The sequence below is a fragment of the Hippichthys cyanospilos genome, chromosome 11 (genome assembly GCF_059441005.1).
Source record: "Hippichthys cyanospilos isolate Australia breed blue-spotted pipefish chromosome 11, RoL_Hcya_1.0, whole genome shotgun sequence".
NCBI lineage: Eukaryota > Metazoa > Chordata > Actinopteri > Syngnathiformes > Syngnathidae > Hippichthys > Hippichthys cyanospilos.
Genome location: NC_142379.1, coordinates 10,709,927 through 10,726,465, shown reverse-complemented (window position 1 = coordinate 10,726,465; position 16,539 = coordinate 10,709,927). Strand labels below are relative to the sequence as shown.

At 38.9% G+C, this 16,539-nt stretch overlaps 1 protein-coding gene across 1 annotated transcript; it reads right to left on the bottom strand.

Annotated features, from left to right (window-relative positions):
- Positions 1 to 3,490: 3,490 nt before the first annotated feature.
- Positions 3,491 to 12,620, bottom strand: hepacama (hepatic and glial cell adhesion molecule a). The gene is made up of 7 exons (XM_088427573.1): positions 12,361 to 12,620; positions 7,875 to 8,222; positions 6,376 to 6,657; positions 5,796 to 5,886; positions 5,608 to 5,675; positions 4,931 to 5,001; positions 3,491 to 4,155 (listed from the first exon to the last, which is right to left on the bottom strand). Exons 1-7 carry the CDS (start codon positions 12,449 to 12,451, stop codon positions 3,793 to 3,795), a joined length of 1,314 nt encoding a protein of 437 aa, XP_088283699.1. The 5' UTR covers positions 12,452 to 12,620; the 3' UTR covers positions 3,491 to 3,792.
- Between the last annotated feature and the right edge of the window lie 3,919 nt (positions 12,621 to 16,539).

The following is a 16,539-nucleotide window of genomic DNA, read 5'->3' as shown; positions in this document are numbered from 1 at the left end:
GCTCCACCAGGCACGAGTAGGAGGTCATTAATTAGACATGGAAAGCGTCACGCAGCATCACACACACTAACACAGGTGATACACACACATATAGACGCGATCCAGGTCCCTTGAGGCTAATTACCATCATTGCATCCCACCGCCTACATCACAGTATAGGAGATACACAATGGAAGAATCTCTGTAATGAATGTATGTGAAAGGGAAAACGTGACTTCAAACGAATGACCTAATCAACTCTTGTATGATGTATAAGTCTACATAGACATTCAATAAATCATCCAATTGCAACTCTAATATTAAAGATTTATGATTGACAGTTAGTAGAGTCAGTGAAGGATGAAAAACAAAGTGACACCAATATTGGTAGTTTTGCCATACTAGGACAAAACACGTCATACCAGGAAAATCCATGACAACAACCTAACTACAAAGGCCATTTTGTTCTGGACTGTACACCAAAGCGTTAACTGTTGTAGAGCAATTCATTGGATATACAAATTATTTTTCATGGACAGTTAACACCCTTAAAAAACATGTGATTCTGCTTGATATTGACTAAAAATAACAATAACAAATAAGTGATAGCGAGCATGCAAAGGCGTGCATCAGCAACACCCATAAATGCCACCAAAAAAGACGAATGCAAAGTGGAAATTTGTGCTGTGGTCTGATGAGTCCACAAATCAAATTGTTTTGGGAAATAATGGATGTGAAGTCCAAAGAATCAAGGAGAAAAAGGTTGTTATAAGGGTAAGTTCAAAAGGCAGAATCCGTGAATGACAATTCACTTTCTGCATGTTACAATAAAATGACTTGATGATAAAATGGGTGTGAGTAGCATATTTTTCCAACTATAAAGTGCTCTTTGTAACAAACTGCACCAACAAAAATTGAACAGAAAATCTATTTTTGTCGAAAAAAGCCGCATCGGACTAGAAGATGCAGGTTGTATCAGATATTTATACAGAAAGATGGAACGTTTTTGTTTTTATTTAAATTTTTTCCAGCTGCTTGGTTACAGCAACATCATGTATTCAACACAAACAGACCTTACCTGCGTGTGTAGAAATAAGATCAGCACTAACATATTTTCAACATAACACCCACGCAATTGGATTGTTAAAATACTGCACTAACCCAACAGTAACACTGTAACTCATTGTGTTTTCAGATGGAGTGTAAAATAAAAGTAAGGTATCAGATCAATTTCAAAATAAATACTTGATGGTATCTTCTTCTGTCTCCCTTTTAGATTGCCCTCTTGGCTTGCCTTACCTTTGCTTAAAAAAAAACAAACAAATGCAGGAACGGCACACTGAACTAAAAAATTGCAGGGTTTAAAGAGAAAAAAGTATCCCATAGTGCTGTGACGACAACAAATGGGTGAGTCATACGTCCTCTGTAAATCAGATGATTGGAAAACAAATAACAAAAATTCATATTTAGAAATTAATGGACTTAAAACATTACTGTAAATGTCGATGCAGGGTAGAAATTTTTACTTATTAACTCAACTAGTCAACTTTATACTATCCAAATAAGTGCCTGCTCAACTTGAGTCATAGTGCGTATTCAAGAGTCTTTATTGATAAAAAAAAAAAAAAAAGCCCACATCAAAACAAGCAGATATGATTGCGTGTTTCAAAATGGACACATCACACCATTGGGTGACGGAAAGATGCATTTCGGGATAAAAGGCGTCAAATGAAACGATAGACCATTTCAATGACAAAAGGGCTTACTGAGCAGCTGGACATCTGAGGGTAGAGCACATTATCCTTATAATAGCTGTAGACCAGGACACTTTTGTTTTTGGTGTGTATGAGCGTGTTTTTGTGCTCTCCCTGCAATGATTAGACATCCCAGCAACTACATACAGCTCCAATAACAACATCCGCTTTTTAAATTCATTTTATATTGGGTTTCCCTAATGTGAATATGCAATACATGTTAGTGCTGGGTGAGTCATGGATAGCTGACTTAAAAAGCTACAAATACTAAATGTAAATTATTACTGTTAAATATTTTTTAACGTGAAATGTTTTGTGGGGTGCTTTGTTACAGCAGTAAGAGTAAAATAGTAAAAGCGCTTCTTCAAGAAAGATGTACAATGGTTGCCTCAAAGTAAAATTGGAATTTATTTTTTAGTTTGCATTTTGGCGAGTTTATTTCTTTTGTTAAAAATATAAATACAAAAATTCGATTTTTTTTTTTTACTCTGTTTCTTAATGTTGTCTGAAACATATGCCGTAACCATGACAAGTAATACCTTTTTTCAAGTCGATAACACAAATCCTTACGAATGACATTCTTTAGGATTGTCTTTTGAACATGAATTGATCTGAACATCTAAAAATGATTGACAATAAATCCTATTATTCACTCAAAAATAATGCCACTATTTCACATTATTTCCAGGTTTTCAATCATGACTAAGAATCTTTGGGACAACAGTCTCTGGGATTTGCAGCAGCTGCAAATAAACTAAAAACAATACAGATATTAAAAACATTTTGTCATAAAAATTAAAGCATATAACAATACGCTATGTTTTATTGCTAGATGATAATAATCAGACAAGAAACACACATTAAAAACTAAAGTATTATATGAATGAGCAGATCAAAGACTCCAGAGCGTTATACAAAGCCGTCTCTAATGACGTCTTATTACGTTATGAAATAATTGAGTTTTCAATATAGTGCACAAAACACACAAAGCATATCTTTAAATGGGAAACAATCATGAATGGTTGCAATGAGAGCCAATTGATTAGATGTTGCATGATTGCACTATGCCCTTAAAGTTGCCTGCAAATCAGTATAATAGAATAAAAGTCACTTGACTTTGATTACGCGGCCTTTTTAATTCAACTAATTCATTTCGCCGACTATTTATACTTTGTGCGTCAAAACCCCGGCAACTGAATACAAAAATAAACATGATGACAAAACTGCACTACCTGCACTACAAAATAATTAAGAAAGTGTAGATGCGTAGGTGACAAACTCCACTCCTCAAAGGCCTTCCGTGTCCTGCATGTTTTAAATGTTTCTCTCTCAAACAAACCTGATTCAAATGATTATGATCATGTGCAAGTTCAAGCAGAGCTTGCTGATGAGCTTATCATTTGAATTAAGTGTGTTAAGAGAGAAACCTGGAAAAAAATACACAAGTAGCGGACTGGAGTTTGAGACCAATGGAATGTGAAGTAATGGTGACATCTTATGGATAAAAACAGCTATAACAGTTTAAAAAAAAAAAAAAAAAAATATATATATATATATATATATATATATATATATATATATATATATATATATATATATATATATATATATATATATATATATATATATATATATATATATATATATATATATTGATATAGAGATATATATTGATATAGAGATATATATATATACACATATATATACACACACAAACACTCATACACGCACGCACAAAAACAAAAAAACTCACAAAGTAAAAAATACTGTTTTATTTTGTAGCTACACATAAAGAACAATTACAGATTTAAAAGATAAAAAATGCAAAAATCCAACCTACTCATCCGACGTTTCCAGTAAAATTAATGAAACATCAAAATAGGAGCTCTGCATAGTACAACATGTAACCTATTAATGGTCGACGGAATACATTTTCATATTACAGGATGTCATTAAAAGGCTACAAAAGTATTGCTGGTGGCCACGGAAGGAATTCTCATGTGCATCCATCCTCCTACTGACAAGATGCGGCAAACAATATGCGATGAGCAACCGGGTGTCACTGCTTGGGAGAACCCTGCGTACTCTCGCTGGGGGCGGGGCTATCAGCCTCCACAGGCAATCGAATGTTGGGGATTCCAACGGGAGGCCGTACTTTTCTGATGGGGCTGAAACTGCGTGGAGACGAACATGGCGAGTGGGCCGGCGAGCGCGCGGGGCTCAGGGGAGGTCCCGCTGGGGCTTGTGGGAGAAGCTGTGCCAGCGGGGAGGGGCTGCGAGAGTACCTGCGCGGGGTGGTCCAAATTGGCGGCTCAGTTCTGTGGCCGTGGGTAGGGAGGACCGGTACGTAGGTGGCGGGGAAATTCAAATCTGATTGGCTGTAGGCAGTGGAAGCACTTTCTTCCAAACGCTCCAGAGTCTCCTGTGTGGAATGATAGTGAAGAACCACTTTTTAGAAACAGCAAAACTGGGGCTATTTCTTTACTGCAAGGGGGACCCTGGAAGTAGACCATGAGCGACCAGTAGCTTATGAAAGGCGTGTACCTAGGTAGCTCTTGCGAAATTAACTCAAACTCTGCTTGGCGTCCCAATTTCATGCTATTGATACAGCTATCTGTCAATGAGTTAAAAAAGAAAAGTTAACTTCAAATTTGTCTTTTGATTGTCATACAGGACGGCCAAAACTTGCCTTGCTGCAAATATATATGGGCTCACGCAGTTAGGGAAGGTACACCAATATACAATATGTTGTATGTATGTATTGCATTGTACTGTATTGAATTGTAAGTATATTTTTGAGTGGATACAGTACATACATACACATACAGTACAGTTTTCTTCTCAAGCATGCTGGAGCACAAGGAGAACATGCAAACTCTGGAGCTGGAATGGAACCCGTGCCCTCAGTCAGGCGGACATGCTAACCACTCTTCTAATGTGTATAAATTCCAAATGATCCTTTATGTATGTATGTATTTATGTCCAGTTTGTACTGCATGTATATAGGGATGGCACGGTGGAAGAGTGATTAGCCTCATAGTGTAGAGGTCGGCAGTTCAATTCCGAGAGGGATACACTCACACATATGACTAAGGTGGCCATGTTGCTTTTAACTCTTGACCCTGTCAAATAATGCACACCTCTAAATGCAGGCACCGTGGCTAGCCAGTGGAGGATAAACTAACTAAATTACTCACATCTTCGGTGAGCACATACAGGGGCATGGGACTCCTTCGACCGAGGGTGGTTGGTTTCGGTACAACGTCGACTGCAACAAAAAACAACAAGATTACACTATCTTTCAAAAGATCAAAATTGATTTTACTAAATTACGTGATGCAAAATGTTTCCAATTCACTATGTATATTTCTCCAGATCATTATACTGTGAATTTCTGAGAAGCAGCCTACTCATTTGTGTCCAGTGTAGTGATCATTTGATTCATTCTTTTGACTGATTTAAGCAACCTACTAAGTCACAAGAACAATGGACACAAATGAATAGCCTGGGTTTCAGAAGATCTGTGTACAGTATGAATAGTTCTGGCCTAGCACAGACCCTTGGGGAACTCCTTGAGTGATCTTCAATTGATTTGATTGCACATCATGACATTTAAATAACTTTTCATTTATTTATAAGCCAAACATCATATATAATATTCCTCTTTAATTTATTCATAAACATACAATCTATTAAAAATAAACAAAAACATCTATAAAAATCCTAACAGTAAATGCTTCATAACCTAAGTGCTTACTGATTGCTTCCACAACCACCACAATCCTAAGGTTACAACTACTTTTTTTTTTGGTTTTAAAATGAATCCTAAACTTGCTAATCAGGTTAAGACTGTACAACATTCATATTTGCTCACCATCATGGCCATTTTCCCCCTGCTCCATGTAGATGGGAGCTCTCTGTGGGACGGGTCTATGCTTCTTTCTACAGTGCAGTGAAAGGATTACTAACACAAAAACAACTTGCATGTTTATGCAACAGGCAGACAGATGAGAGGTAAAAAAAAAAAATGGGATATGGGTGAAAAGAAAGAAGAGTTCTCACTTGGAAGGCTTCCAGCAGGCACACACGGTCACCAGGGTGATGAGGAGGAAAATGCCTCCGGTGGACAGGATGATGTACAGCGAGCTCCGTCCTAAACCAGAGGCAGACAGTGGAGATGAAAGCCCCAAAAGAGAACAACAACATCATCTTGTCCTGTTATTGCATCATTAAGTTGCTCCTCGCTTTTGCTATTTTAGACCTGTAATAAGACACTCTAACGTAAGCATACTGTGTTTTATTACTTTCGAGTGCGGTGCTTAATGCGTCTTCCATGCTTATTGAGGAAATACAATAGAAGCACAATCTAGTGGATTTATGATATACAGAACTGCAGTTTGCTTTGCTCTCCTGGGGAACTTGCTGATTTCTCCCCTCCCATTAATAATAATCCATTCGTCGGCTTTCACTGCCAGTTGTGGCTCCATATTGACGCACAGATTTGCACGAGCGGTAAAGAACAGTTTTACAGAGGCAGCCTCGCCGGGATGCGATAATTACTTTGGCATTCAAGTGAAAATGACATCCAAAGATCTTGTAAATCCCTCATTTTTCAGCAGTCCTAATATAACATGCCACCTACTGTAGACAGTGAGCTTGACAGGCATGCTCTTCATGCTGCTCACGGCGTTCTCCACCACGCAGGTGTAGACGTCGTCGTCAGACATGAGGACGCGAGTGATGGTCAGCACTTTTTGGTCATGCGAGAGAAGCAGGCGGGAGTCGTTGCCCTGCACCTTGCCTCCCTTCAGCCAGGCGTACACGGGCTTGGTGCCATTGTCGTGGGAGCAGTGCAAGTTAAAGTGCTCGCTGTACTCGAGGACAGATGATGCCACCATCTGGATGTAGGGCTTGGAGACAGGAACTGAGAACCACACCATAACGACAGAATGGATGTGAGATGGGAACTTAAGTTCTATGTCATCCATCCATTTTCTGTTAACTGCTTATCCTTAAACGGCAGTTTATACCTTAACTCAGTGCTTGGAAACTTTTAAGGACCAATCAACACATATTTCAGAAAAAGTTGTAAAAATTGGGCTTTGCATGATCAGAATTTTTGAGTCACTCCTTAAAATTTTTTGCATCAATATGTCAATCAACGACACCATTAAAGGATTGGCAAATTATGACATTACAACTGACATTATCACCAATTTTGCATTAATGGAAAATATCTGCCACTATAATTCAGTCAGCATTTCTTTTGAGTGTCAAATACATCATTCACTGCCGGCCTAGTTCAAAAAGCGTCTTTGGGGACTCTTACTGTAAATGGCAGTATGGTCTATGCGTTAAAAGAACTTGTCTGTGTAAAATAGGAAATATTCTTTGACTTCTGCAGCCTTCTTGTGTGGAGTTTGCATGTTCTGCCGTTGTCACGTGGGTCTTCTCCAAACAATCTGATCTCCTCCCACATTCCAAAAACATGCATGATAGGCGTATAGGACACTCCAATTTGCCTCTAGGTGTGTCAATGCTTGTTTTTCTCTGTGTCCTGTGATTGTCTAGCAACCAGTCCAGGGTGTCCACCCACCTACTGCCTGGAATAGGAGGCATGAGCAAGACCCTAGTGAGGATAAGCGGCTATAGAAAATGGACATATGGGTGTGCTTATTTAGAATGAGTCAGGAAAGTTCCAGGATTAATGTCCTACACTTGGAAGTTTGGTTGAAAAGAACCCAATTATAGGTTTAAAAAAAAGAAAAGAAAAATGGCATCCTAATATGTGGGCCAATATTATTTTTTCATTATTCTGCACCAAAAATGGATCATTTTGAACAAAACAACCCCCCCCCCATTTTTTTTTTTTTTTTTTAATGAAACAACAAAGAAAGAAGAAATTTCCTTTTTTGGCTCATTATTTTTTTTGGGACCCAACTGTTTTACAGTTTACATGTCCTACCATTAGTGCCCTATAAGACAATGTGCCTGCCCCCAAACCCGTGAGCATTTGACAGTCCCCGGCTGTACTGTGCTATCTTATGAAAGTCTATCAGCTTTTATTTAAAGCAGGATGTTGATAGTAATGTAGCGTACATCCAACATGTCCACCAAACTGGATATGAGAGAAGTACCCACCATCCACAGTCAGCTCAATATCGTGCTCCCCTGTGAAGGTGTCATCCGTGATGGAGATCTCCACCTCGTAGGATCCTTCGTCCGACAGCTGCAGGTTGTGAAGCAGCAGCGAACCGTTCTCGAACACCAGGATGCGGTTACGGTACTCCGGCCGAAGGTTCCCGATGACGTCGGTGCCGATGGACTGCACCACGGTGACGGGCTTCACTTTGTCCCTCTTCAGCTGCCACTTGATTACAGGCTTGTCCGCGCTGCTGCTGGTGTAGCTGACCGACAGCAGGGCCTCTTTGCCCACGATGCCTCTCACCACCTGGGTTTGGCTCGTCACGTTCACCCCTGACACCTCACCTATGGCAAATAGGGGTTGCGTGAAAAGTTGAAATCGCTAAGTTAACAGCCTTTCATTTTCAACATCATCCGTCAACAACTATTTCACCAATCCCTTTCTTGTATCTAAGCACGCAAAAAGTGGCCGTTCATAGCCGAGTAGAAGTTCATGATAGGTGGTTCATTCTACATTCAAAGCACGGAGGGCATCCCTTGTAATAAGACATTCCCAAACAGCAGCAGTTAAGAAGGATTTAGAAAAAAAAAAAAACCCTAACGATGTTAAAGTGGTTCATTTTGTTTGAAACGTCGCATTAAGTCACAATCATGTGACAACGAGCCAGCGTGAAACTGGCACGGCTAATGAAATTCAGGCCAAATTACTTCACCGTGAATTCCATTATTTACGACTGGTCTTCCTTTGCCCCAACGTGTCAAACCGTCTCCATTGTTTAAGGCAGATTCTACGATGCATTTTTCATCTTGATGGGGCTGCTTATTTAGAGGTGAATTTTTCACAAGGGCTGACACTTTAGAGACTTGAGGCCCACTTACATTCAACTTTTTGATCCACTTACCAGACCCATTTTGCATCTTGTAACATTTTAGCTGACCACAAGTGCAAAGTTTGCGATTGGAAGAACCAGGGTTGCCACAGTTTACTTGAAAAACTAACTTAGTTACAGATTACTTACTTTAAAAAGTAACCAAATTACATTACAAGTTACTTGAAGAGTTTAATTTCCAAAATACTATTCACCATGTTTAACATTTAAATGATACCCAATTTTTCCAGTTAAGTAGCCATGTGTTTTAATAGTGACATCAAAGAACAAAGTTTGTTTTAATTAAAAATAAAGACAGCATCCTTTTTATTTATTATTATTTTAAGTAAAAACGAGACTTCAGGATTTCACATTAACTTGCAACATATCTTTTATTCCAAAAATGTTTTTGAATGAACACAACTCATTTTTTAATCATTTCCATAATAAAGTCATCTTACTTGACATTTTTGACTTTTATTGCTGTGACTCAATATTCAATGCTCAATATCTATCTTGTACATCGTTTATAAATAGTACATACAACTTTGGGGACATTTTTTATTGTGTTATTGGAGCTATTTGGATAAGACTGTCGACTGTGCAACAAACTTTAATATTTTTAGCTGATGCAAGCTCAAAATAGCATTTCTGCTTATATTTTGATTACATCCCTTTGATGTGAATATCAATTTGAAATTGACTCCTTAATGCATTTCACCATTTTCAATAATTGAGGTCTCCTCATTTGGTGGTTCATAACTTCTACTGTTGGTATTTCTTTAGAGACTGAGTACTATAGTGATAGGAGTCAGGGGATTTTTTTTATTATTATTCCTTACTAATTTTACTTTGCACTTTGAGTCAGAAGTAAAGTGTGAGCTTTTTATTTAATTCTGGTCAATTTTGCGATTTCCCCTTTAGCAGGCAACTAGTGGAACTACCAGAAGAAATAATATTTCCTTGCTGTGCTGATTCTTTTTTGAGGTAACTAATGGGTGTCAGATTACTTGGCTGGTGATAACTAATGGATTGGATTGAAAATGAATTTAACTGTAACATGTTATTTAGTAAGTTGTTACCTTCATCACTGGTCTGAACCTTTTACAGATAACAATAAAGGAGAGGAAATTATCTGCAACTTAAAATGTCCACAAAACAAGAGATAAAAAAAAAAAAAAGTTTAATACATATTTTGCTGGCACGATGCTTTCACTGAGAGTGGCCACGATTTTGGCCTTGTTCTTCTCTCCTTGATGGTGACTTAATTGGTCCACATTCTTCGCATAGGCGCCTTACTGCAACCATTAGAGTGCTTATTGTGTGCTCTGCACACAAACAAAAAAAAAACTGTGCCCACATTGTGCTCATGATGATTGTTCACATCTTGATCACTAATCCGCTTCACAGAAACTGCAGGAGATCCTCCCGATTCCCAAATATGTAACATACTAATTTAGATTTTCCTCCATCGATTTTCCCATAGCCTTCCAAGATCCCAAATTTCATTCTTTATAGAGAAGTTTGTCTTGGTAACCAACACTACACAGCACATAGATTCCCTGTGGGGACTGCTTCTCCCCTAGTGGACACAAGTCCAAACATTGACGCTTGGCTGCCTTTGGGGAGTTCCACTGTTATGCATCGAAGATAGAGTGAGCAAGACGAGAGAGAGAGAGAGAGAGAGAGAGAGAGAGAGAGAGAGAGAGAGAGAGAGAGAGACTCTGCACCGTTGACTAATTCTTTGCAGCCAGGCAGTTAGCAGGGCATCACCCCCTCGTCATGGCAACCCCTTTGGCCGTCTGACAGAGGTTGTCAAGGCGATAAGACAAAGGGCACAATTGTTGGAGCTCCCTTGAAAAGAGTGAGTGAAAAACTGGGACCCAGAGAGAAAGTCTTTGTCACTGGTGAAGTTGGAGATAGGCACAGGAGGTTCTAGCACGATAGAACAGGGTCCCACATGCTGAGTCTTCATTTGAACTTTTTTGCAGACCTCAACAACATTTTAATAGAATTGCAGGGACAAAGTAGAATGACAATCAGTAGTGCATGGACCTAAGCTGTTCATAATGTGGAATTGTAAAATGGATGTTTTTCTATCCCTATGTTAGCAGGTTACTTCCTGGTTAGCCTAGCGAAAGATGATGAGGCAGTTCTAGTTTTATGGCAAATGACTGGGGACGACAATTCCAATGTGACTAAAAGAAAACAAAAAAATCCCCAATAATCCAAAAAGTAAAAATAAAAGTAAATTACTCATGTTGTAAAATTGGTATTTTTCTGTCTGTAAGCAGGTTACTTCCTGGTTAGCATCGCGAATGATGATGGGACACTTACATTTTTACAGTATATGACTTGGGCAAAAAATGGCTATGTGATTAAAACAGCAAAAAATAAATATTTGCTCATCACTCAAAAAGTAAAAAAAAGGTGAACTACTCAAACTGAGGTGGAAATATGATTGAGGATTGCATTTCTTTTTATTAGCTTACAATCTACTTCCTGTTCACGGACAATGGTGGTACTGTCACGGTTTTAGTTGAGGCCCAAGGGAAAAAAAACACAAAAGTAAAAGCATTGCATTTTGTGCTACTTCTTAGTTCACTGACAAATGAATGAGGGGAGGATAGGATATGATTACTCAAACAAAACTAAACAAGATACAATGTATTTGGCAGCACAAATTTATTGAGACTGCAAAGGTAAAAAAAAATAAATACAATGCACTAACAGAAATAACAATAAATATGAAGTCATATTTGTGTTTGTTAGCTTGCATCCTACTGCCTGGTTTATGGAATACGACAAGTGTACATCATTTTTTTATTTTGGGGCAAGCTACTTCCTGGTTCATGGAGCATTTTGTGGTATGTATGGAAGCGTGGAACCTAATGCAAATTCCCCATGACTTTATAATAATAATTATTTATAATTATTATGTTTGTAAACAACAACCAAAATGCTGTTTTTAGCATACAGGTATCTGCAAATGCATAGTTGTAAATACCTTTGAATGTACTTGCAGATGGATTTGAATGTATTTGTAAATATGTTTGAATGAGAATCACAACAAACATTATAAAAATGAATAGATTAAATGATTTTGGAAGTCAATTATGACATTTTTTATACATAAACTGCAGTTCTGCACGCCGGTGAACGGTGATCAAAAGTCCCCTGCTTTTGCACTTAGTGGAGGTTATGGAATGCCAAAATTGCTTCTTTGGGGTCTTTAATCCTTGTGTGGTATTTCATCCAATCCTTTGATCATTACATCAAAGGAATTTATATCAAAGGGGAAAGCGCTGAATGAAGACACTGGGGAGCTGAAATTTTACCCAGATGATGACAACATATCAAGATGGCACGACCACTTAGTTATCACACTAAAAAAAGGTCAAAATACTACAGAGGCATTAGCATTCATGTTAGGGGGTCCAGTTTAAGAGCGCCGTCAAATATACAATTGTGCAAACGCCTTAAAGACACACGACACAACCAGTAAAAGTGCGAAAGAAATCACTGCGTTATTCAGTGTATGTGACCAGATGCTTATAATTCAATACATGTCAACACTGCAGTTTGGTAGGTAAACAAAAAAAGTTAGGACATACCCGTGATGAGTAGAAGCAGGAGGCCAACCAGGGTGAGGAAAAGAGGAAGGTCAGAAGAGAGACTGTGGCCTGTGGTCCTCCCCACCTTCATCTTGTGTCCTGGGCAGAGGCGTTCTCCCACTTAGTGAGCATGGTTTAACCAGGCTGAGCACGTCTCTCTCCCTGTGAATCAACACTCTCCCCACTGCACTGCACTGCCTGCAACACTGGCCTCTTCCTGAACGCACTGAGCCCCACTCTCTCCTCTCAGCACCCCCAGTCATCGCCAAATGCCCAAGTGTGTGTATATGTGTGTGTGGTTCGACAGAGACATAGTGTGGATGAGCTGCCCGCTTTCACGTCTCATTAAAATGAGGGAAAGAAACAGGGGTTGAGGAAACGTTTGAATAACGGCAGCTAAAAACATTCTCTGAATTTCCGTTGGAAAGAACAACTGTACTTGAGTGGCTTTCAGGCAAGCACACTTGAGGTCCTTATTTGTTTGAAAAACAACTTGCCTCTTTAGTGTCTAATCATCCTAACTGGAGCCAACTTGGTAAATTGAAAACTGGTTACTTAGCAACCAGCCTTGCTCCGAAGCAAATCCAGTTGTGTCCTGACACATTTAGAAATAATGGTCAACATCAAATCAGAGGCATTTAGATGGGTCCAGAGATGATTTTCCAAAGATTATTTATATTCTAGTCAGGGTCATGCTGACAGTTTGGAGTTTTAAACTTTTTTAAACACTTTCACCATTGAAAAGTTACTATTTTTTAGTTTGATAACTAGCCTTATTTCCATGTACAATTAATAGTTTTAAAAACACATTTGCCACTTGCTGTCCACTGAAAATGACATCACATGTGCTCAGGGCTTTGGTAACAACCAATCACAGCTCAGCGTGCAAATGTCACATGATACCTCCCCCCCTGCCAAAAAAAAAAAAAAAAAAGCAAGTGAATTGAGAGTTCAGAAAGTAGCCATGTCGCTGTATGGTTTCACTTTTTTAGGTCATCCTCTCCTATTATGTACATAAGTAGGATGCAGGATTAAAATGTGTTCTTTTTTTAACTGGCAACAATTGCCATTCTCATATTAAGTTTGTATTTTAAGAGAGAAAGTGGACACACGCAGTTACCATTCAAACATGGGTCGTTACATTAGCCTAATTCATGCAGAGGATCATGAGGCATAGGAAAAATAAAGTGGAATAATTTTACATGAAAATAATTTCTCAAATTAATTAAACTTTTTTACACCTGAAAATGGCTAAATATGTTGAATCACCAGATTCTCAATACTTAAGTAACTATTTGTAGACTACTTTAAATAAAATACCTCTTACTGCGTGCTCTATCTTCTTTTATCCACTAGGTGGGGTAAAATCTGAATCGGACAGGAAACAAACTTTGACAATGTAGCCTACTTTGTATTATTGTTGTAACTGTTGTGGTGTTTTATTTCCACCCAAAAAAATGTGAAGGTCAAATAAAAGAAAAAATTGCCCTTTTTCTTGAATGTAACATCACACCTTGTGTGAGAACGTCCTGCACTGGGCACGCATACCATTTTTTACCCTTACCCACCCGGTGATTATTTTTGCGATGCTTGATTTAAAAGACCATTCTAAATTGTCCTTTGCTGTGATTGGATGCGTGAATGGTCGTTCGTCTCTGTGTGCCCTGCGATTGGCTGGCAACCAGTTCAGGGTGTCCCCCACCTACTGCCCGAAGTTAACTGGGATAGGCACCAGCAAGCCTGCGACCCTTGCGAGGATAAGAGACTCTAGAAAATGGATGGATTGATGGATGATTTGCAAGACATTTTAAATAAAACTGTTAGAAGCAGTTGCAAGAACTTCAAGTGACCTGATTGGTTATTACATTGTTGGACCTCACCATTGACCACACACACAAAACTTTATAATCAGCCTGGATACCTGGGCCATTGATGACTTTGATGAGAAAGAGGGTGTCAAATTCAGCTTGATTATTTATAAGGGTGTGTCAGAATAAAGTATTTCTTGTCTTTAAAGTCGTATCTCCATGTTGAACTGAACTTGCAGTTTTATGTGCCTACAAAGGGAGATTTGAAAAAGAAGTCTCCGCTTGATTGAAAGCTCAAAAGCGGGAAATGTGAGAAAAGACTCGTGTGTAGTCTGCCATCAAAGCCCGTTCCCCAAGGCTCCACCCACCACCACCCATCTCGTCGCCCTCTGCCTCTCATCTTGTGGCACACTCCAAATCACGGATGACTCTTTGCAGTCGAAAGGGGAAGCACGAGTGGCGAGACCTACTGCGACCGAACACCATAAGAGGACCCATTGTCACGTAGTCTGACACCACTTCATGTTATACCACCCACGCAGTGCACAAGTAGGATTTTGATGTCAAACCTTGATTTTTTTTTTTTTTGTCCTGATTCGTTGAATGGGGCACACTCCAAGATTAAGATCTATTTCCTATTTTTGTAACATGCAAACAGATGAATTATAAAACAGTTGAATTCACAACTGAGCATAGTTTATCAACTGGTGCAAAACGTAGCACTGAGAAGACAGATATGATTGCTTGCGAGGCAGCTAGCAAATAAGGCTAGGTCATGCATGGCGATCATATATGTAAACTAACATGTAAATACAACAAAGATAAGTACTTATGGAATCTAACATGAGTGTAAAACATTGAGCTGGTTCTGAAAAGTTTTATCTGGGCTTTGACTGATGGCTAGCAATTGTTAGCTAGGTTTTTTGAGCAGGTTCATTGAATTTTTATTTTATTTTTCAAAAATGATCTATTTCTGTTGACTTTATATTCTAGTTTTATAATTAGTTTGAACTTTTTCAGTATATGAAGTTTTTGTTCAGTGCACTACAATTCCCAAACATTTTTTTTCTTTACAGCCATTAGCAATTTCACATTTTGCTTGTTGGTGTTTTTTTTTTTTAGGTTTACTATTTTCTTACCAATGCATTACCATGGACGTCGTTTAGCTGTGTTTTATCAATCAATCAGAGGGCTTCACAGTTGAAAAAAGGTCATGTCGAGACTTCTTTCGAAAAAGAAGTCATACAGAGACATTTTTTCAGTGTAAGGTACACAACAGCATCCCCTGTCAAAGCTCCCAGAAGGGGAAGGAAAAACTCAAAAACCCCAATTTGGGGAAAATCAGAAACCTTCAGAAGGGACCACAGGTGGGAGAAGCCCCCTTCCAGGCCAATGCAAAAAGTGCAGACTGACTGTGCAATAATAAACTTTAAATAGATCTATTAGTCCATGTTCTGATCCGATTGGTGGTCAGCGATCGGCTATAAATCGTCATCATGTAAAACCAAACCCTAAACAACATGTTTTCAAATCTGTTTTTTTTTTTCTCCTTTATTTTAACCCCGCCGAGTGGGTGTGAGCATTATTGATTGATCACCCACAATCATTAAAGTGACAGGAGAACATGGCCACGACACCTCAGGGATCGAGTAGGAGAAAAAGAGAAGTAGATAAAATCCCTCAGGGATGCTTATCATAGCGTGGCGGAGGAGGTGGATTGACAGCCTGAGCAGGAAAGAAGACTCATATTGGCTGTCTTCTCTTAGCACCTGGACACACAACAAAGAATGCTCATGTGTGCGTGAAAGTAGAATCTATGAACAAAAGTATGCAGGACTGTTTTTTGTGTGTGTGTGTGTGCCTGTGTGAGAATGCATGTGCGCCGCGTCGTGGCTCAGATGCGTGTGGGCGGGCTGAGTGGGAGCATTGGGAGGCTGAAGATGCTCGCGCTCATTTCTCATAACAGGAGACTACCTCGGCAAGCCAAGCATAAATATTAGTGTTTAATTTCAACCGTCATATGCAATAAAGTACAGGATTGTTATTTATAAGCCTGATGACAGTATATTCCATAGATTCATGCATATAAGGTTAGACATAGACCAATGTTTTTTTCAGGGTCGATTATGGGTAGCCAAGGAGGCCAAAAGCTGATATTCATCTCAAGGAATTTTTTTTCATAGAATACAAATCCCAATACTTCATTTAAATTGCTTGGGATCTTGAGGATAAATGTGGGCGATGTTGTTGTGAATTAGTAGCTAGCTGGGTGTTAGCCTGCATGCTTCTAGAAGGCTAGTTGGGATTCAAGACAAGGAAATCCAGCCTTAATTATGTTGCACATTTAATACACAAGGAAATTCAATATGCT